The sequence below is a fragment of the Plecotus auritus genome, assembly GCF_963455305.1.
Source record: "Plecotus auritus genome assembly, chromosome: 2".
In the NCBI taxonomy this organism is placed as follows: Eukaryota; Metazoa; Chordata; class Mammalia; order Chiroptera; family Vespertilionidae; genus Plecotus; species Plecotus auritus.
The window spans coordinates 198580268-198606651 of NC_137771.1; the positions used below are offsets into that span (position 1 = coordinate 198580268).

A 26384-nucleotide genomic window follows, 5' to 3' on the forward strand; every position below is an offset into this window, starting at 1 on the left:
ATAGCATATTCATAACCAAATATGATATTTCCCTGACTTAAGGTAGTCAGTATGTGTGGCCTTAGATAAGGCATGTTTGAAGCCTTCATATGTAACAATCTACAATGTATGTTGTACTTATGACTGTCCCTAGGCCGTGCTATTTAAACAGTGGTGCCCTCTCTCCTGACACCAAAAGCCAAGTCTATTCAGTGTCACTTCATTTTGTGGCCCAGGTAGTCCTTGCTCCTTCCCTTTAGATGAATAGATCTCACCATTGTTTTTCCCTACTAGAAGGTCCTCCTTGTCATCTGTACCAGGGCACTTAAGAGAAATGCCCATTAAAACCCTAAGTAGGCAGCAATTAGGGGGATAGACTTTCTAAGAAGAATGGTTTTAAATAAAAACTTTGAAAGAGATTTTATATATATAGATATAGGTGTATGCGCATATCTATATATGTATATATTTGTCAGTTTCCCATAAATATTTAACAGATCCTATTTTGTACCAGGTGCTGAGCGAAGCAGGTGCTATGTAAACAAAGGACCAAAGTAGAAACATTTTCTGTCAGAAAAGTGTGTTAACACAGTCCACAGAAAATTCTATCTTAGTTTTGGCTTAAAGAAAAAAAACACACACCTAACACCACTCTTTAATACCTTTTCATTTTCTCAAAATATTTGTCAGTCCCATAATTCAGGAAACGTTTTGATATTTTTATAATTAATCCAAATGTACCATTTCTCATGTCATGAAAATGTTATGAAAAAATGAAGGATTCTGCGATTTCTCAGAAGTTATTAAAACAAAACACTGTCCCACAGGAATAACATCATTTATCAGTTCTGGTCATCAAATAATTTATCACTTCATCTTTGAATTGAAGTATGGCTGTTTTGTTATTTCTAGGAAATAGAAATATGTAACCTTGGATTTATAGTCTTCCTTCCTTCCTTCCTTCCTTCCTTCCTTCCTTCCTTCCTTCCTTCCTTCCTTCCTTCCTTCCTTCCCTTTCTTCCTTTTTTGTTTCAATTATCCCTTCCTCTAAGAACACTCTTTTGGACATACTTGGTTTTCAAAGGTTATCCATACCTTCTATAGCCTAAAATAAAATGAAAAACTTCCCGGTGTGGTTATGGAAGGTTTTGAGATATTAATTCTGGAACTCACTTCAGAATGAGAAACAGAAACCAAAACACATTAATTCTGAAGCTACCCCAGACCTTTTCTTTGTAATTAAAAATGTCTCTGAGTTTTTATAGTATCATAAAATACTTTTCAGAATGATTAGAGTATAAATGTTCCCTTTTAAGCATAAATGAAAACACCTTTCTCCTAGCTGCTCTAACTATTCAAACTGCATTACCACAAAATTTCAAACAATTACATAATTAAGCTATCAGATTCATTTTCCTACCTCTGCAGGCCTTTTTGTCTTCAGACAGCTGGTAGCCTGGGTGACAGGCACACCTGACCACTCCATTCTCACTCTGACAGATGTGGGCACATCCATTAGCACCTGTGCAGGGGTCCATCTCTAAAAGCAATTAAGCAGTGATAGTTTGCAATTAATTAACTTGAGAAAGTTATATAGAGTGGAAGGGTGGAGAAAGGTAAAGAGGGAACTGGGGCCACTGGGTTCCTCACATAAAGATGGTGAGGACACTTGAAAATTCTTTCCCACTTCAGATGCAACTAATTCATCAAAACATTTCCCACTGTGTGACCTGAACTCCAAAGTCTGAACAAATCGAAACATGGATCAAGGCCAAAGAAGAAGTAGCTTAATTTCACTCTTTCCAAAAGTATACCTGCTGCCCAAAGTTAAATAGAGTCAGCAGAAATTTTCCATACACCTTTGCTCTTCCCTCACCTTCTCTCTCCATCTTTTCTACAACTTTGAGCAGCAGAATCATCCTTAAACAAACCTTTTTACCACCTCTACACCTTCTCTGCCTCACGTGTGTGAGACAAGGTCAAATGGAGAGACAGGGGCAAGTCTTAGCTACAGCTGCCATGGAAATGAAAGAAAGAAGTTCAGATCCCTCTGGAATTAGTCAGCTGGCCTCCTTCTCTCCCTCACTTGCTCCTGTCTTAGTATGAGTTTTAGTCTCTGAATATCCAAACTAATGTGAGGCCACACATCCTATCAGGAACATCTCCACACAGAGCTTACCGAATTTATGGGTGAAGTGATTCTGGTCTGACTTTGGGAACCCAGCCTTGTCTACATTAAAGGCTGCTAGGGTGGGACTGCAGAATTTCTACTCTTGCCCTCCCTCATATGTAAAAAATATATAGCACAATACGAAGAGCAAAATAATGTATAAAGCTACCTTATCTCCACGTTCTCCCCTTTTAATCCAATCACTACCATAAATAAATGCTTTCATGCATTTCTTGTAAATCCTTCCAGACTATGAAAATATAAGTAATACAAATATCTATCATCTATCTATCATCTATCTATCATCTCAGATGCAATAGACATTGTTTTGTTCCTTGCTTTTATGTAGGGAGAGGTTGAGTCAAATATGCAGACCAATTAGGAGGAGTATTTCCATTTATTTTAGGTCTTTAATTAATTTCAACAATATTTTAGAGTTTTCAGTATATAATTGTTTGCATTGTTTTGTTAAATTTGTTCTTACTCATTTTATTCTTTTTAATGTTATTATAAATAGAGCTTTTTTAAAATTTTACTTTCAGATTGTTCTTTGCTAGTGCATAGAAATCTACTTGATTTTTATATGTTGACCTTATTTCCTGTAACTATGATTAATTTTTTATTAGTTCTAATATTTTTGTAAGTGGATTCCTTAATATATTCTACATACAAGATGATTTCATCACCAAATAGAGTTATTTTAACTCCTCTTTTCTAATTGGGGTGATTTTTATTTTATTTTCTTATCCTTTTTGCTCTGGCTAGAACTTCCACTAAGTACAATGTTGAAAGAAGTGGTGTGAACAGATTCTTGTCTTCCCTGATTTTGTGTAAAAAATTTCCCTAATCTACACTAATAAAAGAGTAAGATGCAAATTGACCGTACATTTGCGATGTCCACCAGCCAATCAGGAGTGAGTATGCAAATTAACCCAACAAAGATGGTGGGTTAATTTGCATATGCAGGCACCAAGTGGAGGGGCAGAACACTTGCGTCGTTGCCATGGTGACAATGCAGGCATTCCACACCCCCCTATCTGCTCTGGGCCTCTGGGCAGCATGGGAAGGCAGAAAGGCGGCTCTGGGCTGGAACGGAAAGGCAGCTCCAGCCAGAGTGAAAGTGGTGCCAGCAGCCAGGGGAAGGAAGGCATGTTCTTGCACGAATCTTCGTGCATTGGGCCTCTAGTTAAGTATAATGTTCACTGTGTGTTATATAGGTTTCATCTATCAGGTTAAAGAAGTTCTCTTTTATTTCCAGTTCATTGAGTTATCTTTACCACAAAAGGGTATTTGATTTTGTAGTGTGTTTTTCCCCTCTGCATATATTGAGATGATAATGTGTGTTTGTCCTTTATTCTATCGATATGGTATATGACATCAATTGATTTTCAGATGTTGAACTGACTTTGTTTTCCTGAGATACATCCTATTTGATTATAGTGTATATTCCATTTTATACATTTTTGGATGTGGTTTCCTAGTATTTTGTTGAGGATATTTATATTTACACTAGAGACCCGGTGCACGAAATTCATGCATGGGGGCGGGGGTGTCCGTCAGCCCAGCCTGCACCCTCTCCAATCTGGGACCCCTCCAGGGATGTCCGACTGCCCGTTACCGGGATCGGGCCTAAACGGGCAGTCGGACATCCCTCTCACAATCCAGGACTGCTGGCTCCCAACTGCTTGCCTGCCTGCCTTCCTGATTGCCCCTAACTGCTTCTGCCTGCCAGCCTGATCACCCCCTAACCACTCCCCTGCCAGCCTGATTGATGCCTATCTGCTCACCTGCCAGCCTGTTTGCCCCTAACTGCCTTCCCCTGAAGGCCTGGTCACCCCTAACTGCCCTCCTTTGTAGGCCTGATCCCTCCCAACTGCCCTCTCCTACTGGCCTGATAGCCCACAACTGCCCTCCCTTGTAGGCCTGGTCCCTCCCAACTGCCCTCCCCTGCTGGCCATCTTGTGTCCACATGGGGGCAGCAATCTTGTGTGTTGGAGTGATGGTCAATTGCATATTACTCTTTTATTAGATAGGATAGAGGCCTGGTGCATGGGTGGGGGCCAGCTGAAGGGTGTCCCGGATCAGGGTGGGGGTTCCCTTGGGGCATGGGGCAGCCTGGGCGAGGGGCCTGTGGTGGTTTGCAGGCTGGCCATGCCCCTCAGCAACCCAAGCAGAGGCCCTCATATCTTGGATTTATTTATCTTCGATAATTGAAACTTTGTAGCCTTGAGTGGAGGCCTAAGCCGGCCAGGGTGTGCAGAAACTTGGCTTCCTCCACTACCGGGGAAACCCAAGCCTCCTGCTCGCTCCATGGCCGCAGCCATCTTGGTTGGATTAATTTGCATTCTCACTCCTGATTGGCTGATGGGCGTGGCTTGTGGGTATAGTGGAGGTATGGTCAATTTGCATATTACTCTTTTATTATATGGGACTAGTGGCCTGGTGCATGAAATTCATGCAATGGGGGGGGGGTGGTCCCTCAGCCCAGCCTGCACCTTCTTACAGTCTGGGAGCCCTCAGGGGATGTCCAACTGCCACGGAGGCAAGAGGCTCTTGCCACTGCCACTGTGCTTGCCATCCTTGAGCCTGGCTTCTGGCTGAGTGGCGTTCCCCCTGTGGGAGTGCACTGACCACCAGGGTGCAGCACCTGCATTGAGCGTCTGCCCCCTGGTGGTCAGTGTGCATCATAGCAAACGGTCGTTTTGCCGTTCGGTCGATTTGCATATTAGCCTTTTATTATATAGGATTTATATTCATATTCATATTCATATTGGTCTGCAGTGTCCTTTCTTGTTAAATCCTTGTCCAGTTTTTGTATCAGGGTAATAATACTGGCCCTATAGAATGAGTTGGGAAGTGTCCTCTCCTTTTCTACATTTTGAAATAATTTGTGAAGAGCTTACATTAATTCTTCTTTAAATGCTTGGAATAATTCACCATTGAAACCATCTGGGCCTGAGCTTTTCTTAATGGGAAGTTTTAAAAATTACTAATTCTATCTCTCTACTTATTATACATCTAACCAGATTTTCTGTTTTTTAGAAGTCTGTTTCAATAGTTCTTGTCATTCTAAGAACTTGTTCATTTCATCCAAGTCATCCAATTTGTTGTGATACAGTTCAGTGTTACCTTATTCTCTTTTTTATTTCCTGAGGGTCAGTAGTGATATTCCCTCTTTCATTCATGTTTTAAATAATTTGAGTCATCTCTCTTTTTTTCCTTTGTCACTCTAGCTAAAGGTTTGTCAGTTTTATTTATCTTTTCAAAGAACCAATTTTGGGTTATATTAATTTTCTCTCTTATTTTTCTATTCTCTATTCATTAATTTCTATACTAATATTTGTATTTGCTTTCCTTTTATTCTTACCTTTCCCTGTCTTTTTCCTACTTGTGCTGCTTCTGCCTAGTATCAGCTCTCTATGAAACTCTTAAATTTAAGTCTAAAGATTCAATCTGCCCCCACAATTTGACCCTCTCCTCCATCTTTGCTGGACCTTTTTGGTTTTGTTTGTTTCCTTCATTGCATCTGTATGTTTTGTCACTGGGTGAGAAGAAGATGTTGACCTATACAGCTATATTTATATTAGAAACTTGATATTTTTAATCCATACCCCCTATCACCAGCTCTCAAGACAATGAGTAGGCAATGTCTCCTCTTACCCTTGAAGAATGAGGGATTGATTCTACCAGAAGCAAGATTATAAAGTAGATTTTAATTATCTTTGATATGCTTTTCTCATCAACCACTACATCTGGGAACCTTTTCTTTAAACTTACTTTAATTTCCTATTGTCATTAATGCCTAAGGTCTTTAACTATAAGGTGTTGTTACCCTTCCAGAAAAGGGCTAAATATAACTTCCCTATAGCAAATCCCAGTACTGTCAAAAGCAATTTAATGAAGAAAGATAACCTTTTTAACAAATGTATAGGCAACCAAATAAATCTTGACCTAAATTTCAGATCTTACAAAAACTTAACAACAAAAAAATAGATTAAAAACGTAAATGTAAAAAATAACTAAAAAAACTTTTAGAAAAACATCAGCCTTATTAATACCACTAAAACTGACATCAATCCAGATAAAAATGTATAAATAAACTGGCATATCCATACCATGCAATACTATAAACTACTGCTACAAGCAGTAACTTGGATGAATCTCAAGAGAATTATGCTGAGTGAAAAAAGCTAATCCATAATAGTTACATACTATGTAATTCTATTTATGTAACATTCTTGAAATGACAAATTATAGAAATGGATAACATAGTATTTGTCAGAGGTTAGGGAGGGAATATGCATGATAGGAAAATGATAATGGCTGTTAAATGGCAACATGACGGATCCTTGTGTTAATAAAAAAAAGGTCTGAAAATCTTGACCGTGTCAATATCAATATCCTGGTTGTGATATTGTATTGTAATTTTGCAAGATGTCACCATTGGGAGAAACTGGAAAGTGTACGTGAGCTCTCTCTATGTTATCTGATAAAACTGCAGATGAACCTAAAATTATCTCCAAAAAAAGTTTAATGAAAAAAGCAAAGCAATATGAAAACAAAATACACAGAACTTCAGTGACCAGTGGGGAAAAACATATAATATAACTAGAATCTCAGAAGGAGAGAAGAATTAGAAAAAGAAAAAAAAAAACTTTGAAAGAAAATAACCAATTTTCCAAATTTGAAGAAAATTAAACCCACATACTCTAGAGTTTCAATAAACCCAAGCAGAATAAAAACAGAGAAAACTGAACCATGATACTTCATGAACAAATGGATGAAAACGAGTAATAAAGAGAAAATCTTAATAGAATCCAAAGGACAAAGAAAAGCCCATTACATAAAGGAGAAGAAAAGATAAAAATGACTGCCTGTGTCTTGTTGAAATTTATTTTACTAGTAAGTTCAATAGTAAACCAATGAAGATTTTAAGTGGATAAGTCAAAAGTAAAAATTCCAGATCTCCTGAATTTTGGTGTAATAATCTCTTTAATGAAGATTATAAAAATATGTGTATTATTAAGAAAATGCTTCATTTCAAAATAGTAACTCTGAATGCACGAGGGATAAAATCTTTCACTGACTTTGCAATCTTAAATCCCTCAGTATCTTACATGCTTATACACACTTAAGATGTTTCAAATTAAAAAGAAATTGCTGTTTCTTTTTCACTTCCTATGGAACTTGAAGAACATAAATAACAAGGTAATTCGTATGGATAAACTAACATATTTCACTAAAATGTTAGTTTAACAGCAGTTTAAAATAATATATAGTAATTTATCATGAACAGCTCAAATTCTGGAAATCATTTAAAAAATGATTATTAGTCACAATTTTGGAAAATGTTTGAGCAAAAAATATATTTTATGTATTCTCAATATGACTTCAAATCTTATTTGGGTTTTTAAAAACTATGAGATAAAAATAAGTTTTAACAATTCAAAAGTTGGCTCTAATTATAATATTTATCTCAAATGTATCTTTTCCATATAATTCTACTATTCAGAAGATGTATTGCAAGTACAGCTAGAGAGATAGTTTTGACTTATTTATAAAATTAAACATGTATCTACCTTGCAAACTATATGGGCCATTTTACACTTCTCAATTTGTAAGGCAAGTACACTTTTAGAATTTGTGCAAATGTACACTAAAGCAGCTAAACATTATTTTATTATAATCAGTTACACAAATTTCAAACAGCCCAGAATTTTTCCAGGAACCAGAATTCTGGCAGTTAAAGACAGGATTAAGATGTCATGGGGAGAAATCACTTTCTCAGAAATATATATTGGTAACCTCTATGCACATTCCTATAGGCCCAAGAGCATTTGTTAAAGGCACTTACTAGTTAGAGTCCCTGATTTCATCGCTCTTTAGATTCTAACTTCTTGACTTTCAAACATGATTCAGAGCCAATGATTCTACTCCTAGGGTTTGTTTAACAAAGTACCCATGCGGCTAAACAGTGCACATCTTTATACGTGAAAATATAATGGCATTTTATCAGGAAACATGTTCTGGCCCAAGAAATATTTTGCTGAGAAAAATTACTTGAACACATGGTATTAAAAATATGCACTCTAAAATTCTGATAGGTTCTGTAATTGTTGATATTGAAATATAATGGGGTCTCCATTTGTGCAGTAATTATACAATGTAGAGTATAATAGGACCTTGGCACTTCTCTTCTTTGGATCAATTCCTACTCTTCTTTCAAAAGTTAGGTGTTATTACCTTGGAAAAGCCCTCTCCACACCTTTGGGCTGGCTTAGGTGCTATTCACGTGGGTTCCCCTAACATTTTACGCACACCTTTACTACTGTGCTGCTATACTTGCACACTTATCTCCCTTGCCAGACCAGGAGAGACCTCTGACTTTCGTATCCAAGAATTCATTTCCAATCCCAGGGCCTGCCACGTATTAGGAATGTGAAAATGTCCCTTGCATGAAGGAAATAAATGACAACTCAATAAGTGAAAGGATGGTGAGGAAGGCAAGTAAATTTTCTCTCTGGTAAAATACCAAATTGCTATTTCAAGCCTGAAATAAATAAATCCTCAAAGCAAAAATGAGATAAAACAATATTTGGCACATGCTCTTTAAAAAGAGACAGAAAATCCCCCAAACCTTTAGATTGTCCTTTTAAGTTTTGCTCTAACTAATATTCATTTCATACATTCACTATATCTGTTCAAGTCCTCAGTGAGTCAAATCTTATTTCTAGCTCAGCATTATGGATCCCTTTCATCTGGTCCTAGATAAAATGCAAGACATCTATTTAGTGCATGGAGAGAAGCGTGGCTGCCTTTGGAGCTTCTACACGCTTAATGAACTACATTTTCCCTTTAAAGACTAATCCAAACCAACCAGAGTTAGGGTCATTATGAGGCTTACAAGGGCGATCAGACATGAAATGCTCACTAAGAATCTAATTGAGATTCATAATCGACAGCATCCCAGTTTATGGGACAGTACGATTGTATTCATCAAAGTACAATATAAGACTTTGTATTGACTGCACGGAGAAACCAGCCACATCTTCCTATGCTGCTATAGTTTAGTCTAGCTGTCAATTTGGCAGTTCCTGGGTTGCAAATTGTGGATACTATTGCTTAACATTCATGTCTGGTTCACATCCCAGCAGTGGCAGTTCACCATCTACAATCATGTTTCCTAACTGCAGCCCAGCCCAGCTGGAGAGCCAATTTCTAACACAATTGCAGTTAGCTCTGACAAGAGGTCTGGTAGTCAAATGCCACATTCTCAGAGGTACTTGGAGACAGCTTTGTGAAGCATTAATAGAGGCAATGGGGAAATCAATGGACAGGAGCTAAACATTCTTTTAAAAGTTAATATATAATTTAAAATTTTCTATTTCTCAGAATTGCTATAATAATTATTGCCTAGAATATTCATGTTGACATTTAACATGCTAAACTTTCAAAATGGCATAGAGAAAAGATCAAAGGGACATCAACGCGTAGCCTGACTCTGCCCAAGCCACTAGCTCTGTGACCTTGAGACAATCACTTGACTTATTGAAGCCTTAAGTCCCTTATCTGTAAAACAAGCATAATACTAATTATGGGATTATTATGAATGTTAAGTAAAGCAACCTATGCAAAGAAACTAATACTGTACCAGAATATTATAGGGGCTCAATAAGTGTCAGGCATTATTAGTTTAAATATAATAAAGAGAGAAATTGAAATAAACAAAAAATAATAAGCTAGTATCAGAAAGAGAGATTTTAGAATTTAAGATATTTGAAGTAAAACAACTATGAGTGGTATTCAACTCTAGAGTATATACCTAAACCTGACTGGAGTTAGGGAAATAAAGAATTCTTATGTAGGGAGTTAAGAGACTCAAGACAAATACTAAAGTCAGCAAAGATTTACTAAATTCTTACCATGTGTAAGGTACTAGGAGAAAAAGATAAAGTATTCCCATTGCTCTCCAGGAGTTTATACTGTATGGGGAAATGAACAAGTACATAAGGGAAAAGTGTAGGACAAGATCAAGTACTAGGAAAAGAACCGGGATCAGGAAAGATTAAGTCCTCAAAATATGAAGGAAGAAACTTTCAAGAAGAAAGTCAAGAGCAAACTGCTGAGGGGTGGAGAGTCAACAAAAAGGGCTAGAATTTATGAGAGTTTCCCTTGTGCTAAGTATAGATATAGGCACTTCTTACATATTTGTTCAATACATCATTCAAGTAAGATGAGGACAAATATTTACTGGATGGTAGCAGGAAGCAAGGAGATGAATTTGGAAGACATAATAGCTCTGAGCTACATTTGGAAATCTTAAATAATAGTGATTATTATAATAATTAGAGATACTTATTAAAATTATGGATAATGTTTATATAGGGCTTAATATGTTCTACGCACTGTTTTTTATTTTTTTTAATATATATATTTTTAAAATATATTTTATTGATTTTTTACAGAGAGGGAAGGAGAGGGAGAGCCAGAAACATCGATGAGAGAGAAACATCAATTAGCTGCCTCCTGCACACCCCCTACTGGGGATGTGCCTGCAACCAAGGTACATGCCCTTGACTGGAATCGAACCTGGGACCCCCGAGTCCGCAGGCCGACGCTCTATCCACTGAGCCAAACCGGTTAGGGCTTTTTAAATTTATTTTATTGATATTTTACAGAGAGGAAGGGAGAGGGATAGAGAGCTAGAAACATCGATGAGAGAGAAACATCGATCAGCTGCCTCCTGCACACCTCCCACTGGGGATGTGCCCGCAACCGCTCTATCCACTGAGCCAAACCGGTTAGGGCTTTTTAAATATATTTTATTGATATTTTACAGAGAGGAAGGGAGAGGGATAGAGAGCTAGAAACATCGATGAGAGAGAAACATCGATCAGCTGCCTCCTGCACACCTCCCACTGGGGATGTGCCCGCAACCAAGTTACATGCCCTTGACCGGAATCAAACCCGGGACCCTTCAGTCCACAGGCCGATGCTCTATCCACTGAGCCACACCGGTTTCGGCACTACGCACTGTTTTAAGGAAGGGCTTTACATATATTCAATAATTTAATCTTCACAACAACTCAGTGAAGTAGGTACAATTTAATCTCCATTTTATAGATTAAGAAACTGAAGCAAGAAAGCATATTCAAAGTCTCAAAGGTAAAAAGTGACAGACTTGGGATTTGTGAAAAAAAAAAAGAGGGCTTTAAACCCATGTAGCTGAATTCAGAACCTGTTTCTAACTCTTACACTATATTGGAGGGAGAGACCCTGGGTGCTCTCTCTCATGATAGCTTTAGAGATGGGCTGCTAACCATTATCCTATATAATAAGAGAGGAATATGCTAATTATCTGTTACGCCATGCAGCGTAAAGACTGACCATGTAATGACCATGCAGGAGGATGGGGCAGTGAACTACAAGCAGGCGGCAGAGAGCTACAGGAGGGGACAGAGCAGCAAGCTATGAGGGGGAAGTGGGGGGAGCTACAAGAGGGAGGGGCAGCAGGCAGAGAGCTACAGGAGGGCGGCAGTGAGCTACTGGCACACGGATTCATGTGCAGGGCTACTAGTATCTTATAAAGGGCAATGTACCCAGCTGATGAGGGCTTCAGAAAATAATTGGCAAAGAGATAGAATTAAATTTAGCCGACAACAATGAATAAAAGGGACAGAAAAGCTAAAAAGGAAATGGGGCTTTTCTTCTTGGGGAAAATGGGATGAAGGAAAAGTTTGAGCATGTACAGAAATTGATTCATAAATCTCAGTAAGCAAGCAATGAGAACCTGCAAGGTGAGGCCTTTGGAAGGTTGACCAGTTTAGGTATTTGTGATTTGAGCATAGGATTTGGCATTATCAGTAAGACTGAATTCCAGTCCTGACTCTGTCAAGAAACAGTTTTGTGACCCTGCAGCTGACATGTATTCTTTCTGCTTTAGCTTTCTAGCCATTTCTTGTGAGTCTGGCAACTTACTAAGCTCTTTACATGCATTTTCCTATTTAATCTTCATCCACAAGCTTATGATATACTGGAGGCCTGATGCACAAAGATTCATGCAAGAATGGGCCTTCCTTCCCCTGGCTACCAGCACCACCTTCGCTCAGGCCCGGAGCCACCTTTCCGCCTTCTCACGCTGCCCAGAGGCCCAGAGCAGCTGGGGCAGTGCAGAATGCCTGCGTCCCGCCCCACCCCCAGCTACTTGGCACCTGCGTATGCAAATTAACCCGCCATCTTTGTTGGGTTAATTTGCATACTCACTCCTGATTGGCTGGTTGGCATTGTGAAGGTATGGTCAATTTCCATATTTCTCTTTTATTAGTGTAGATGTATGAGTATTATGCCCAAACCAGAGATGAGGAAATACTAAAGATTTAGATAAATGCTTATCATCCCAGTGAGTGAGGGAGCTGGGACTCCAACCCAGACTTATCTGACCACACAGTCCTGTAGACCAAGCATGTCAAAATCGCATACATGATGCATGCGGCCCACCAGCCGCGAGTTTGAAATGCTTGATGTAGACCATTAGGTTGTACTGCTTGTCTAATAACACAAGGTGATCAATGGGAAAAACTACACTTGAGAAGGTTGAACCCAATCCATAATTATGATGCATAAACACAGGAAGGCAGGAGGTTGAGAACAGTGGCAGCAGTGGGATACTAGACTCCTCAAGGAAATTTTATATATATATATGTATATATATATATACATACATTTGCTAGGTCTTTTAATTTTTGGTTTGAAAAATGTTAAAGTATAAAAAATTGAAATATTTCCAAAGTGCTACTGCAGTTTACTCTCTGCCATCAATTATTTCTATTTAAAAAGGCATTTTAAGTCATACCAATATTGAAAATAGGCACATTTGGAAATCCTACTGATGCAATGGTAAATATAATGTCCTGATGTATTTGCAAAAGGCACAATAGGTCAGTGAAGACCATTTGACCTTAATCCTGCAATATGTCATTTACTCAGCTTCATATCATCCCTGTAATTATCAAAGGACTCAGAGGAACATCTCCTTAGGTCAAATATCACACAAAAATAGGAAACAAGGGACATTTTTCAGATGTGGACTAATCAGTCCTCACAGCCTTACTGAGAAAGCCCATTATATATGCAGGGCACCTGCGTCTTAAAGATTTTGTCAAATTTGAATTCATATGAATGACCTTTTAGTCTTCAAAATTATTTCATAGCTCTAAGGGCAGAACAGGATTATTAGCTTGCTTCCCACAAGATACATAGTGGTGATGTGATTTTTGAGAAATCAAGAAAAGATTTGAATTTATTGTTCTATTGCTTCCACCTTTCAGTCTGTCTGTTAGGCTGGGCTGCCTGAAGATTTATGTTTCCATAAAAATTAGATGTCATAAATTGTGCAAATAACCCTTGGATCCTAACAAATTTAAACAGAGTTTATCTTAAATAAATTATCATGAATGGGAGGCAAATATTTATCAATAAGAATATTTTTTGTAATTTTCTTTAAAATAAATTAAAATTTGCAAATCTAAATATCCACCACCAGGAAATTGGAATAATGTAATTATGAAAACAATGGTATATTATGCATTATAGAGTCAGCATGAAAAATGTTGGGTTTCAAAGTTTTAGTACCTGAGTTTATCTCCTGGTTCTGCCACTTCCATGCTATGAAATCTTGGGCCAATTATTCAACCTCTACTGTGTTTCATCTTCTCTTTTCTAAGATAGCAATGGTGATAGTGCCTACTTTATACAATTACTGTGAATTTAAATTAGATAATGCACATAAATTTACTTTTCAGTGGTGACTGACACAAAGGTAATTCTAAATAAATATGAGCTATTATTATAGTGCAGTCATTAAAATTATAGCAGAAAATTAGATTATGGTATTAAATAATTACAAAATATTTTCATAAACAAATTATAAAATAGAAGATAGAGTATATTGTATCTCATAGAAGAATGTTTATTTATGTAAATAGAAGTCTTGGTATATACCAATATATTAAAAAATGTTACTTCTAAATGGTGATATAGGCAGTTTCTATTATTTTTCTTTTGTGTTATTTTATTGTCCATTTGTGCCAAATATCCTTCAATAGAAAGTGTAAAGCCATAAAAATAAAATAAGTTGCATGCACACATTGATCCAGGAAAAAGTTAAAAGGACCTCAGTAGACATTGCTGCTATCAGTATGTCAATAGTTCCTGAGGCAAGAGATGCTATGACACCAAAAAGACCACAGGGAGAGGAGAGGTGTGGAGAGAGACTCGGTATATTCAATACAAATTTGAAGTTGATGATAGTAGAACCTAAAAGTCAATGTCTGCTGAAAACAGGAAAGGTACAATTTCAAAATTAAGATCACTACCACTGAAGCAGGAAATAATTATTTTTAATGATCTGGAAATAGTCATTTTCTTTGACTTAAATATGTAAGGCCCTGTTTAAATTCTTAAACTTGCCAAAACCGGTTTGGCTCAGTGGATAGAGCGTCGGCCTGCGGACTGAAAGGTCCCAGGTTCGATTCCGGTCAAGGGCATGTACCTTGGTTGCGGGCACATCCCCAGTGGGAGGTGTGCAGGAGGCAGCTGGTCGATGTTTCTCTCTCATCGATGTTTCTGACTATCTATCACTCTTCCTTCCTCTCTGTAAAAAATCAATAAAATATATTAAAAAAAAATTTCTTAAACTTTATAATGCTTTCTTTGGGGTTATTTTTATTTCTTATTCAGTTTTACATGTCATTTCAGGGTCTGGGCAAGTCCATTCCCATGGTGAAAGGCAGTGGGACACAATACTGGAAGGATGTCTAAGCTAAGACCTGCGCTGACATCTTATTTTGTATTTATAAACCCATCTGCATGGCGGTTTTGATCTCCCCTTTGACTGTTTGCTCTTATTTACTCTGTACTTCTAATCCCTATCTCAGTTTGTGGCCCAAAGCAGGCACTCACTAAAAAGTCACTGGATAAATGAACAAATTGATGAATTTTAAAAAGTCATTTAGTCTCTTCAAGAATCAATTTTTCACCCATTTGTAATTTACTAGTTTTCAAATCTTTTAAGGCCACTATAACCCTTTTAAAATAAAATCTTACAGGAAAGCCTAAAATACTAAATGGTTAAAAGTAGAGTTTCTCTGGCTATCCTATATAATAAAACGGTAATATGCAAATTGACCCTAATAGCAGAACTACAGGGTATGACTGGTCACTATGACATGCACTGACCACCAGGTGGCAGATGCTCAATGCAGGAGCTGCCCCCTGGTGGTCAGTGTGCTCCCACAGGGGGAGCTCTGTTCAGCCACCAGCCGGGCTGACAGCTGTGAGTGCAGCGGCTGTGGCGGAAACCTCTCCCACCTTCTCAGCAGCACTAAGGCTGTCCTACTGTGTCTTAAGCTGTTAGTCAGACATCCCCAAAGGGCTCCCGGGCTGCCAGAGGGATGCCTGACTGCCAGCTTAGGCCCAATCCCCAAGGGAGTGGGCTTAAGCCAGCAGGGGGGCATCCCCTGAGGGGTCCTGGACTGCAAGAGGGCACAGGTCGGGTGGAGGGACCCCCCAAGTGCACAAATTTTCATGCACCAGGCCTCTAGTATAGTAAATAAAAAATCTGGAGCAGTTCTACACCCATATTCTCCCCTCCTCTCACACATGCACATACATACAAGTGCACACACACGCAAGTGCACACACACAGTGTCTTCCTGTGACCTTCTTCAAAATCTTAAATCTCCTATAAGCATTTAATTTGGAAACTATTAAACTAGAAAATCTCTAAGATTCTTTATCTGATTCAAGGCCTCAACAAAGGTTGCTCAACTGTTCTTTCTACTCTCCAACCACTCAGCTAACTAGCAAATTACAATGCATTTTTTGAAAAATTCAGTCCATTATCCCATTTCTCTTATACCTTGGTTTGCAATTCCAAAAGTACAAGCATGATATTTATTGATGTTCTCTCAGGCACATCATGGAGATAATTCTGCGCTCTCTCTTCTGCCCTGCTTGCCTCTTCCTTATTTAACTTGCAATGGGCCCTCAAAGTGAATATTCTCTCTACCTCCCTATTCCTTCAGCATCTTAAATTCACGAGACTAATTGCCTTCTCCTTTTCACTTCCCTGTCATTATAATGATATTACTATCATTCCTGACTCCCAAATAGGAAACCCTGAAATGTTCTTCTCTTTATGTCTTCTTTTATCTCTCATCGCATCCTCAACTCAGTTATAATTCTTCTTTGCTGAACTTTATTTAATCATAACTGAATCATTGTAACATATTAATCATTAATCAAAGTGATTTTCCTAAAACAACACTTTATTATAACACTTCTAAGCTAAGGACAGATACAAATTTCCCTATCTTTTTTCTACATCAAATCTAAACTCAACCTGACTTCCAAAGCTTCCTAAAATTCAATTCCTCTACTCACCTTATAAAACCTTTTACATTTACAAATTATAATTTAATAAAATTATTTTTGACTATACACATGCAAGATAAACAAGAATCACAATATCCTGTGTTGGTAGATATGAAAGAACTAGTCCTCTTATACACTGCTGGAAATGTAAACTGGTTCCCTTGCTTTAAGACAGATTAGTTAAATGCTTCAAAAGTCTAAAAAATATTTGACATTCAATTATTCTATATTTAGAAATTTATTCTAAGGAAATAATATGATATTATTAAATGTCCAAATATTATACACCAGTTAACTGAAGTGTCTATTTATCAGGGACTGGTCAAATAAACTACGGCAATTGTGATATTGTGATATAATAAAAATATACATTTGGTCTTCATTCTCTGGCTCCTAATCCCAAAAACTCCTAAAATCCTTAGAATTTCCTGACTGATAGGAATGAGAGAAGCATCTTTTGTTATTCATAATAAGCTCCTACTAATGAGATGATCCTTGGTAGGTTCCTAGATAGCTTCAAGATAGGATTGGTTGCCAGGGGAACCAACCACAGGATTAGAGGGTTACAAATGTCGATCCCCTCCCGACACCCTCAAACCCCATACTCCAGGAACTAGTGGGGCAGAGGGGCTGGAGATTGAGTTATTCACCAATGGCCAAGGATTCAATAAATCATGCCTATGTAATGGAACTTCCATAAAAACACACAAACAATGGGGTTTGGAGAGATTTGGTTGGTGAACACATTAGGGTGCCTGGAGGGTGGCACACGTAGAAAAGGCATGGAAACTCTATGCTCCCTACTTGTAATACCTTGCTCTATGCATCTCTTCCATTTGGCTGTTCCTGAGTTGTATTCTTTACTAGTAAAATAAACTGCTAATAATAAGTAAAGTGCCTTTCTCAATTGTGTGAGCCATTCTAGCAAAATTATTGAAACGGAAGAGGGGATTATAGGAACCCTAAGTTTATAGCCAGCTGGTCAGAAGTATAGGAGGCCTGGACTTTTGATTGGCATCTGAATTAGGGCAGTCTTGTGAGACTGAGTTCCTAAATCTGTGGGATCTGTGCTAACTCCAGGTAGTTAATGTCAGAATTGAATGGATTTGTGGCACACCCAGTTGGTGTCTGCAGAGCATTAGAGAATTCCTTGGTGTAGAAAATACATGGATTTGGTGTTAAAAGTGCTGTAAGTAAAAACAGCACATAGGAATCCATACAGTGGAGTGCTAAATATTAAGAGAAAACTATACTTTTATCATTCAGTAGTAGATTTCACATATTTGAAATTTATTATTAATGCTTTCACAATTTAAACTTCATAATTTGGTCAATATGAAATATTTCAGCATAATATTCTATTTGGAGGAAAAACATGAAGGCAAAATATGTAACACAAAAGAAAATACTACAAAATGGCAAGAAAAACTTTCATAAACTATGTAAAATAATCAAATAGTAAATTAGAAAAATATTAGAACCTATGTTAATTTTTCAGGGGTTCATTAATATCCACTATATAATTACTAGAGGCCTGGTGCATGAATTTGTGCATGGGTGGGGTCCCTCGGCCTGGTTGTAGATCAGGGACAATCAGGGCCATCTTGCCCAATCCCAATCGGGGCTGATCGGGCAGGCTGGCTGGGAGGAAGGACCGCGGGAGGTTGGCTGGCTGTGGGAGCGCACTGACCACCAGGTGCCATCTCCTGCATTGAGTGTCTGACCCCCTGGTGGTCAGTGTGCATCATAGCTACCAGGTGGTCATCTGGTTGTCTTGTTGTAATAGTTGCTTATGCTATTATATATATAGATATGTATCAAAAAGGCATATGCCCATAGAAAAATTACAAATGGCACTGAGACAATATAATATAAAATTAATTCAAATGACCAAAAAAACATGTAAACAAATTTTTCATGTATAAAGAAATGGGAAAACAAAAACAATAATCAGATACCTATGGACCCATCAAATTGGTGAGGCTGAGAATAAATGGAACTGACATTCCCAGTAGAATAAAAAATGGTTTCATGATTATAGCTTTATGTAACTTACTCCATAACTGTATTTTTAAGAATTTAGCTTAAGAAAATAGAAGGATATTTGTAAAAACAGAAAAGCATTCACTGAAGCATTGTTTTAAAAAATAAAAGTGTAAAAATCTTTGTTATTTGATAATGAGAAAATGAATAAGGACATTTTGCATATTCATTCAATGAAATATTATGCAGCTGTTAGAAATTATGTAGTGGAATTATCTTAATTGACACATAAATATGTTCATAACATATTAAGTAAGAAAAAAAAGTTAGGATAACAACCAGTAGGATCTCAGAATTAATAACACAAAACAAAACAAGAAGAGCACATATATTTTTTCAAAGAACCCATAATATGACAAAAGTGAAACCAATAACTGCTGGTGTTGAGGTTGTGGGATTAAAGGCAAAGTTCATTTTTCTTTTTACCCATTGGTATTTTTTAAAATATATTTTTATTGATTTCAGAGAGGAAAGAAGAGGGAGAGAGAGATAGAAACATCAATGATGAGAGAGAATCAGTGATTGGCTTCCTCCTGCACACCCACACTGGGAATTGAGCCCACAACCCAGGCATGTGCCCTGACCAGGAATCAAACAGTGACCTCCTGGTTCATAGGTTCAAAACTCAACCACTGAGCAACACTGGTTGGGCCCCCATTGGTATTTTATAGTTTATCTTCTACAAATATTTATCATGTACTTAATAAAGGAAAAGGGGAAAAATGGTAGGAACATGAAAGGAAGTAAAAAATATGTACTCTAAATAATATATGAATGAGTGAATGCATGTGTAGAAGTTATCAGAAGAGTGTTTATGGAAGAAGTCTGTGGGTTGCATGTTTGCATCTGGGGGAAGTTAAAGTATAAACTGGGTCCTAAAAGATCATGTAGCAGACAGCAGTGATTGTCTTTCTATTGTGTTCTGGTGCCCATGTCTCAGCCCTAGGAGAATGCAAGTCAATCATGCTAATCCTATTTTCTTCTCTGTGTCATCCTTCTGATCCCCATCCCTATCTCTTCTAGCCCATCTTCCTTTCTGCATGGAGATCTGAGTTTCTTGCTTTCAGTTAAGGGAGATAATTTTAGGACAAGTTGACAAGGAGAAACTGAGGCACAACAAAGGATTACATCAGGAATAATACAGAAAACATCTGAGATCTAGACAACAGAGAAACCCTCTTCTGCTTTTCTTCTTGCCCTTTATCCCAAACCTCCAGTAATGAGCAAATAAAAGGCCTACTTCACAAAAAGTTGAACTACTTTGCTAGTAGAGCAGTCAAGCCTTATACACTGCTCTGTGAAGCCAGTGTATTTGTGTGTGGATTGGAGGCCAGTTGGTGTGCCTGTTACTCCCAAGTCTTTAACTCTGATACTAGATGGTGGCTGTATACCTTTTGTGTTAGCTTTCCTTGTATATCTTCAACTTTCATTTTTTTTGTAACCATTTCATGATGCCAAAATGTTTGGTAAAATCACCTCTGGTCTCTAAGACATCATAGTTTTAAAAATCACAGCATTTTTGCTTTCTCTCCATTGCCTTGAACAGTGATACATTATCAGCAAACTCACAGCTCTGTTGTTGAGCACTGCAAATGTTGTTACAGCTGACCCATGACTTTTGTGGTTGGTTTTGGATAAAATTTAGGTGAACCATGAATCATCCCACAGGAAGATTAACATTTTCTAAAGTCAACTCCTTTGACACAATTGTATGATTTTTGGACTTCTATTAAAAACTAATGGCCCAATGCACAGATTCATGCACATTAAAAGAAAGTTAATTAGAAGAAAATGTCTAAACTTTCTAAATCTTCATTTTTTTGGCTAATGAAAAGAAAATAGGATTCTACCCAGTCTCTTTCTACCTGCTCCAGGACTTCTGTGAAGATTAAATGAGATGAGGCATGGGAAAACACTTCACAAACATTTAGTTAAATTGTAAAATGTTTGCACCTGGCTTTAAAGCAAGTTGGGTTCCTGGGCAGAAAGAACTCCAAGGAGGCTAGTAGCTAGGGAGAGGAAGTCGGGTGTTGCTATGTGACGTCATTACCTGATGCCCCCAGCAACCGTTTCTGGGCTGGGCTGGCTGTGGGCCGCATTTTGTCCCATGGGGTCTTGGCAGTGTTGGCTACAATTTGGTGGGGTGTTGCTCTGGGGTGGTGGTGGGGCCTGTGTCCCATTCGGGGGAAGCCGAGTGTTGGTTTGTCGGCGCCAGGTCTCTGGTGCCGTTTATTTTTAAAGGGCCAGTGCGCATCACGGCAGCTCCTGCATTGAGTGTCTGTCCCCTGGTGGTCAGTGTGCGTCATAGCTACTGGTCACAGCGTCTGCCCCCTGGTGGTCATTGCGCATCATAGGTACTGGTTGGAGGGAAGGACGGACACTTAGCCTTCTATATATATAGATAGTGTTATCAGTAGGGTGTCCTCCATGACTCCAGATAGCCACTGAAAGTGGACTTCCTGGGGTGCTGCTGGAAAAAGAGTTTCTGGAGGCCCCATAGGAGGATGAGGTATCATAAAAAGTTTTAATTCTTTGGAATTAAACTCCTGAGTTTCCAAGGTCCTATATCCCTCTGTCCCATCATGGAAAAAGTCCCTAGCAGAGCTAGGATTAAAGCCACTGCCCAGAGCATCTGTTTCACATTGGAACAGTCCAGTCCAGCATCTGGCTAGGTTAACTTGTTTTCCCAGCTGCAGTCCATTGTATATAAGGTCCATGTGGCCATGGGCCATGTGGCTTCTAGGGCTACATGGCTATGCAGGGAACATGGGCGAGTACAAGGAAGCAGGAGCAAAGCCAGAGGAACAAGAGAGAACTCTTTTGTCTTAGGATTATGTATTCCCAAATTTCTTCAGGCATGCAGTGGCTCCACTCCTCTGTCCAATTATCTTTGTTCTCAGGTTAGACTGACAGGCAAGTACCTTCCCTATGTCACTGACTCACTGGGCATGTGTCCATCTTCCCCTTTGTCCAGTCCGTGCCGCAAGTGATCTTCAAGGAATGGACTGGTAGTATCCTGGGGAGTGTGAAACTGCAGCTTCCTGGTGAAGCTGCCCAGATGACCATGCTTATGTCTGGCCTTCTCCTTCGCTTTTCCTACTAATATTAATAACTAGCTGATTACAATGGTAACAATAGGACAGATCAATGTGATTAAGTCAATAAAATCTCAACCATCTGACTTCATAACTGGAAACAGAGGTGAATGTAATCTAAATAATCTCAATATCTTTTGATATGTGCAACAGCAAAGTCCCAAATATTAACTTGAAATAAATGAAACCATGCTAAGAGTCTAAGTCAGGGGTTGTACAATGGCCCCACTTCCTGGACCCCACTTCCCTTACTCAGTATTCTTGGATACACTTCTAGGAAAAGAGGTGTTGCCACCAACATTCAGTTTACAGCTGGACTAGTCTGTCAAGTAATTTTTTTTAAAATATATTTTATTGATTTTTTACAGAGAGGAAGGGAGAGGGATAGAGAGTCAGAAACATCGATGAGAGAGAAACATCATTGATCAGCCGCCTCCTGCACACCCCCCCACTGGGGATGTGACTGCAATCACAGTACATGCCCTTGACTGGAATCGAACCTGGGACCCTTCAGTCTGCAGGCTGACGCTCTATCCACTGAGCCAAACCAGTCAGGGCTGTTAAGTAAATTTATAATGAATACCTTCATAGGGGTAGAAAAATCACCGTCATGCCTACTGCCAAACAAAAAGAGGTGATCATAAATGTTTGCTGAACAAATGAAGAAAAGTCCATCCTTTGCTGGATTAGGATTAGATGACTGTACACAGAGAATCTGTTTATCTCAACACTAAACTTAATTAAGCGGAGTAATTGCTAATGTCAATAGTTGCTGGAAAGTAGCTTTTCTTTGGGACTGTCTTCCTACTAAGTGTACTAGGATACCAGAGGAAAACAACTCTATGTTCCCAGTTTCATCCCAAGTGTAGCAAATCCATAGTTTTGGAAGTTCATGTTCACTATATAATACATCAAGTCTTAGTTCACTCACATACTTCTACAAGCAAGAAACCTTCATAGGTTAATATTTTCCCACTTCTTTCCAAAATTGCTAGTTGTTATTTATTCATTGCTGGCAAACTGTGAACGTTAAAGGTGATAAACTAGCCATCACAAGACCATGAACTTGCACTGGTAAATTCACACTCACCTCCCCTGATGCTCAGCAAAATGGCCTCTGTCTCTTTCTACTGGCTCTACTGAATGACTGCCACAGAATAATCCACAACTCAAAACATGCACAGTGTGTTCAGATAAAACCTGCATAATTTTAGTTGCAAAGGATCTGTTCTTTGTTAACTGTGTTAAAATAGCTGGTGTGTGTGTGTGTATTTTCAGTATATAATAGGGTCTTAGCCTTGCTCTACCACCTCTCAGTGTTAAACTTAATCCCAATTGCTCTCTCTAATATTTTGCTCAGGAAGGTAAATCTAGGCTACATGAAAAGCTTTCATTCTTTTGCATAACTTTAAGTGGCCTAAGAAAGGTTCCTAATCAAGGAAGCGTGAAGGGTGTTCATATCTTTGATAGCAAGAAGGCTTGGAGACAGGGACACAGGAGCAGCAGTACAGTACTAAAATCCCAGGGGAGGTTATCTAGTAAGGATAGCTTTGTTGCCAGGATGGAGATATGTTGACTAGGAGACTAGAGGAGGAGAAAACACTGAAAAGTTAAGAAAAAAAACAAACAAAACAAAACACCCAAATGACCTAATTTGGGGGGGAAAGCTGTAACCATCTTGAGAATGAGCAGTGGTGGTCCCAGAATTCCTCCATCCCAGGATCTCAGGAAAAGCACTCTGTTTGGGAGAGAATGCAGTCTTGGAGCTGCATTTCAGAGAAGCAATCACACTTGTAATATTTAGATTGTATGCTAAAGATTAATAAGAATATAAAATTTTTAAGGATTGCTGTATTTATATTTTACTTAAGACTGAGAAAAATGTATTGTCCATATTAAAGAAGCCACTTACATTTGGGGGGTACACTTGGGGAACAGATGAAAATTATAGGAGGAAGGCTCACTCCTCTCTTGACAGCCCTACTGAATGATTTGAGGTTAGCATGGCAAGGGTTTTCAGAGAATTTTAATTCAATAAATAAAAACAGAAAGAGATGTGCTTTTTCTCAAAAAACACTATCATGAATATGTACAATTCTTTTCTATTGACTAGGCAGACCATTTCCTCCTGATGTAAAGTAACAAAACGCACAGTGGAGAATAAAAGTCCTCACCTATCCTGCTAAGTTTGTGCATGTAAGCACTTGTTTGGGATTTCTTATAAACTCAATGGGATACTTAACATCACTTTAAATTCCTGATGCTGTCACAGCTCATCGCCCTGAATCATATTGCTATAGCTGGCTGCCCTTTCCTAAACACGAGTGAATATGAACCTAGAGCCGTAAATGGTTTCAGAGACAAAAAAGCCAACAGCTGTTTATGGAAAGCAATGTGTGAAGTCGATTGTAGAAGGGGAAATGATTGTTATAAACACACAATCTTGCAAAATGGTACATGATGCTGGAAAAAGTTTTATTGCTCTCAACATGCTGTTCCTTTGTGGCAGGTAATATGTGCTCACTGCGACTTCCTCTCACAGGGTCGCTTTCTCATTTTAGCTAGTAGTGTGGAAGGCACCAGGGCCTGCAGTGTTCATCAGTGATCTGAATGCACTCCAGCTCATAGTCCCCAATGTTAGCAGGGCAAGAGCTGACAGCTTGAATGCTGGAAGAGTCAAGAAACAAAATAAAGCAGATGTCAAAAAATCTTTTGCTTTTTTTGGGCATAACTAGCATGCTGAAGAATCAATTGGTAAAGGAAGTCTATTTCTGTCTACTTCCTACCCACTCCTGAGGGCCTTTGGCTAATATATTTTGTTATGTTCCCTCTTCCCCAAAGGAAACAGTCATGTATATATCAGTCCCAAATTCAAGACCAACCACACAATTATTCTCTACACCATTCTCTAACAAAATGCTTCTCACATTTGGAGGACAATGTCCTTTCAGGGAGTCAGAGTAATGAGAAGAAAATTTCCAGCTGCTGCTACAATTCATAGCACATACATGCCCACTATAGAAATGGAGGGAAAAACGTCTATAAAGGGTCTTTATACTGCTTTATTGGGAATGATTTTTTAATGATAAAACAAGTTTCTAATTTTATTTTTCTTCACCTAGCTCACAGTAGGGGTCTTGCACACATTGATCATTCAACAAATGCTGATAAATCACTACTCAAGTACATTAAGTTGAAAAAGTATGTTGGGGACTGGGAATGAATGTGAAATAATCAAATTTCTAAAACCACTTCTGAATAGAGCTGATAGTAGAGAACTGCTCAAGGAGATAAATTGGCACTTTTCTGCTTCCATCTACATTGAATCTGTGAGTCCCACAAAGGCAGTAACCATCTCAGTTTCCTCCTCATTGTAACACCACCGCCCAGCACAAAGTATGGACTGTGTTCATTCAAAAGCCAGCTTTGTGGGTGCTTAACTTTTGCAGTTACAAAAGGGCCCTACATTTGGTTAAATGCTTGGCCATCGCCATGTTGAAATTCTTGCTACTTTTTGAACAAGGTGCCCCACCTCTCCATTTTTGTATCTGTTCCTGCAAATTAGGTAGCCATACATGTGTAAATGAATAAAAACAAGCAAACAAAAGCAATGACTAACTAGCTTTTTAATTCCATGAGTTCCAAAATTTTCAACTGTGTTTAACACTTCTTCATATTTTCCTATCACATTGTGAAGTATTCCACACATGACTTGTAATATAAAAAAATCAAAAGCCAAGGAGTTGACACAGAAAGGAAATACTGCTCTTTTTCTTTCAATACTCAATAAATATTTATTTGTCCCGTATAATGTGTTCAGGCTTAAGATATAAAATATAGAAAATTTTAAGACAAGTACCATATGATTTCACTCATATGTGGAATTTAATGGACAAACTGAACTACCAAGCAAAAACAGACTTATAGATAGACTGCAGGCAGACAGCTCTGGTGTGTGTGTGTGTGTGTGTGTGTGTGTGTGTGTGTGTGTGTGTGTGTGATGGGGTCCTGGGGGAAAAGGGGTTGAGAAAAAAGAAAAAAAAAGAGATAACTCAAGGACATGGACAACAGTATGGTGATTGCATGGAGGGAATTGCGAGGGGGTGGAGGTAGAAGAGGGCATAGAGGGGATGAATAATGATGAAAAAAATAATAATAAAAGAGAAAAAAGTATAAAGCTAAAGTATTGTTTATAAAAACTGACTGTAAAAAGAAGAAAAGGCAAAGGAGAAGAAGACAGTGTGACACTTTCAAATTGCATTTAAAATTTGTCAAATGACAAAATGCATAAACTGATGATCAAAAGTGAAGAAATACAGATTTATCCATATAAGCAAAACAGCTGTAAAATTTTAGGTATCTAAGATAACCATAATCATCTCCTCCTGTATCAATAACCTGTTCACTCTGGTGGGTTAGCTCAACTGAGTAGTAAGACATACAAGTAAAACTATAATAATTTAGGCAATGTTTGACATAAATAATGTTGATTGATGAAAAGAATATTGTACAGATAAAAACTGGTATGTAAAGAATTTAAGATATTTAATATATTATAAAGAAACCATAAAATCATTGAAGGTGAGAAGGATCACTTAATAAGGTGCCAGGAGGTCACTGTTTGATTCCTGGCCAGGGCACAGTCTGGGTTTGATCCCCAGTAG

The 26384-nt window shown here is 38.3% G+C and overlaps 1 protein-coding gene across 1 annotated transcript in view; it reads right to left on the bottom strand.

Annotated features, from left to right (window-relative positions):
• The window catches only part of LOC308241306 (uncharacterized protein), a gene marked incomplete at both ends in the record, with an annotated part of 219349 nt that overhangs the window by 107499 nt on the left and 85466 nt on the right, over positions 1-26384 (bottom strand). Inside the window, one exon of the mRNA XM_080654708.1 lies at positions 1400-1519. Within this exon, the coding sequence (XP_080510834.1) occupies positions 1400-1519 (120 nt within the window). The remainder of the gene's footprint in view (positions 1-1399; positions 1520-26384) is intronic.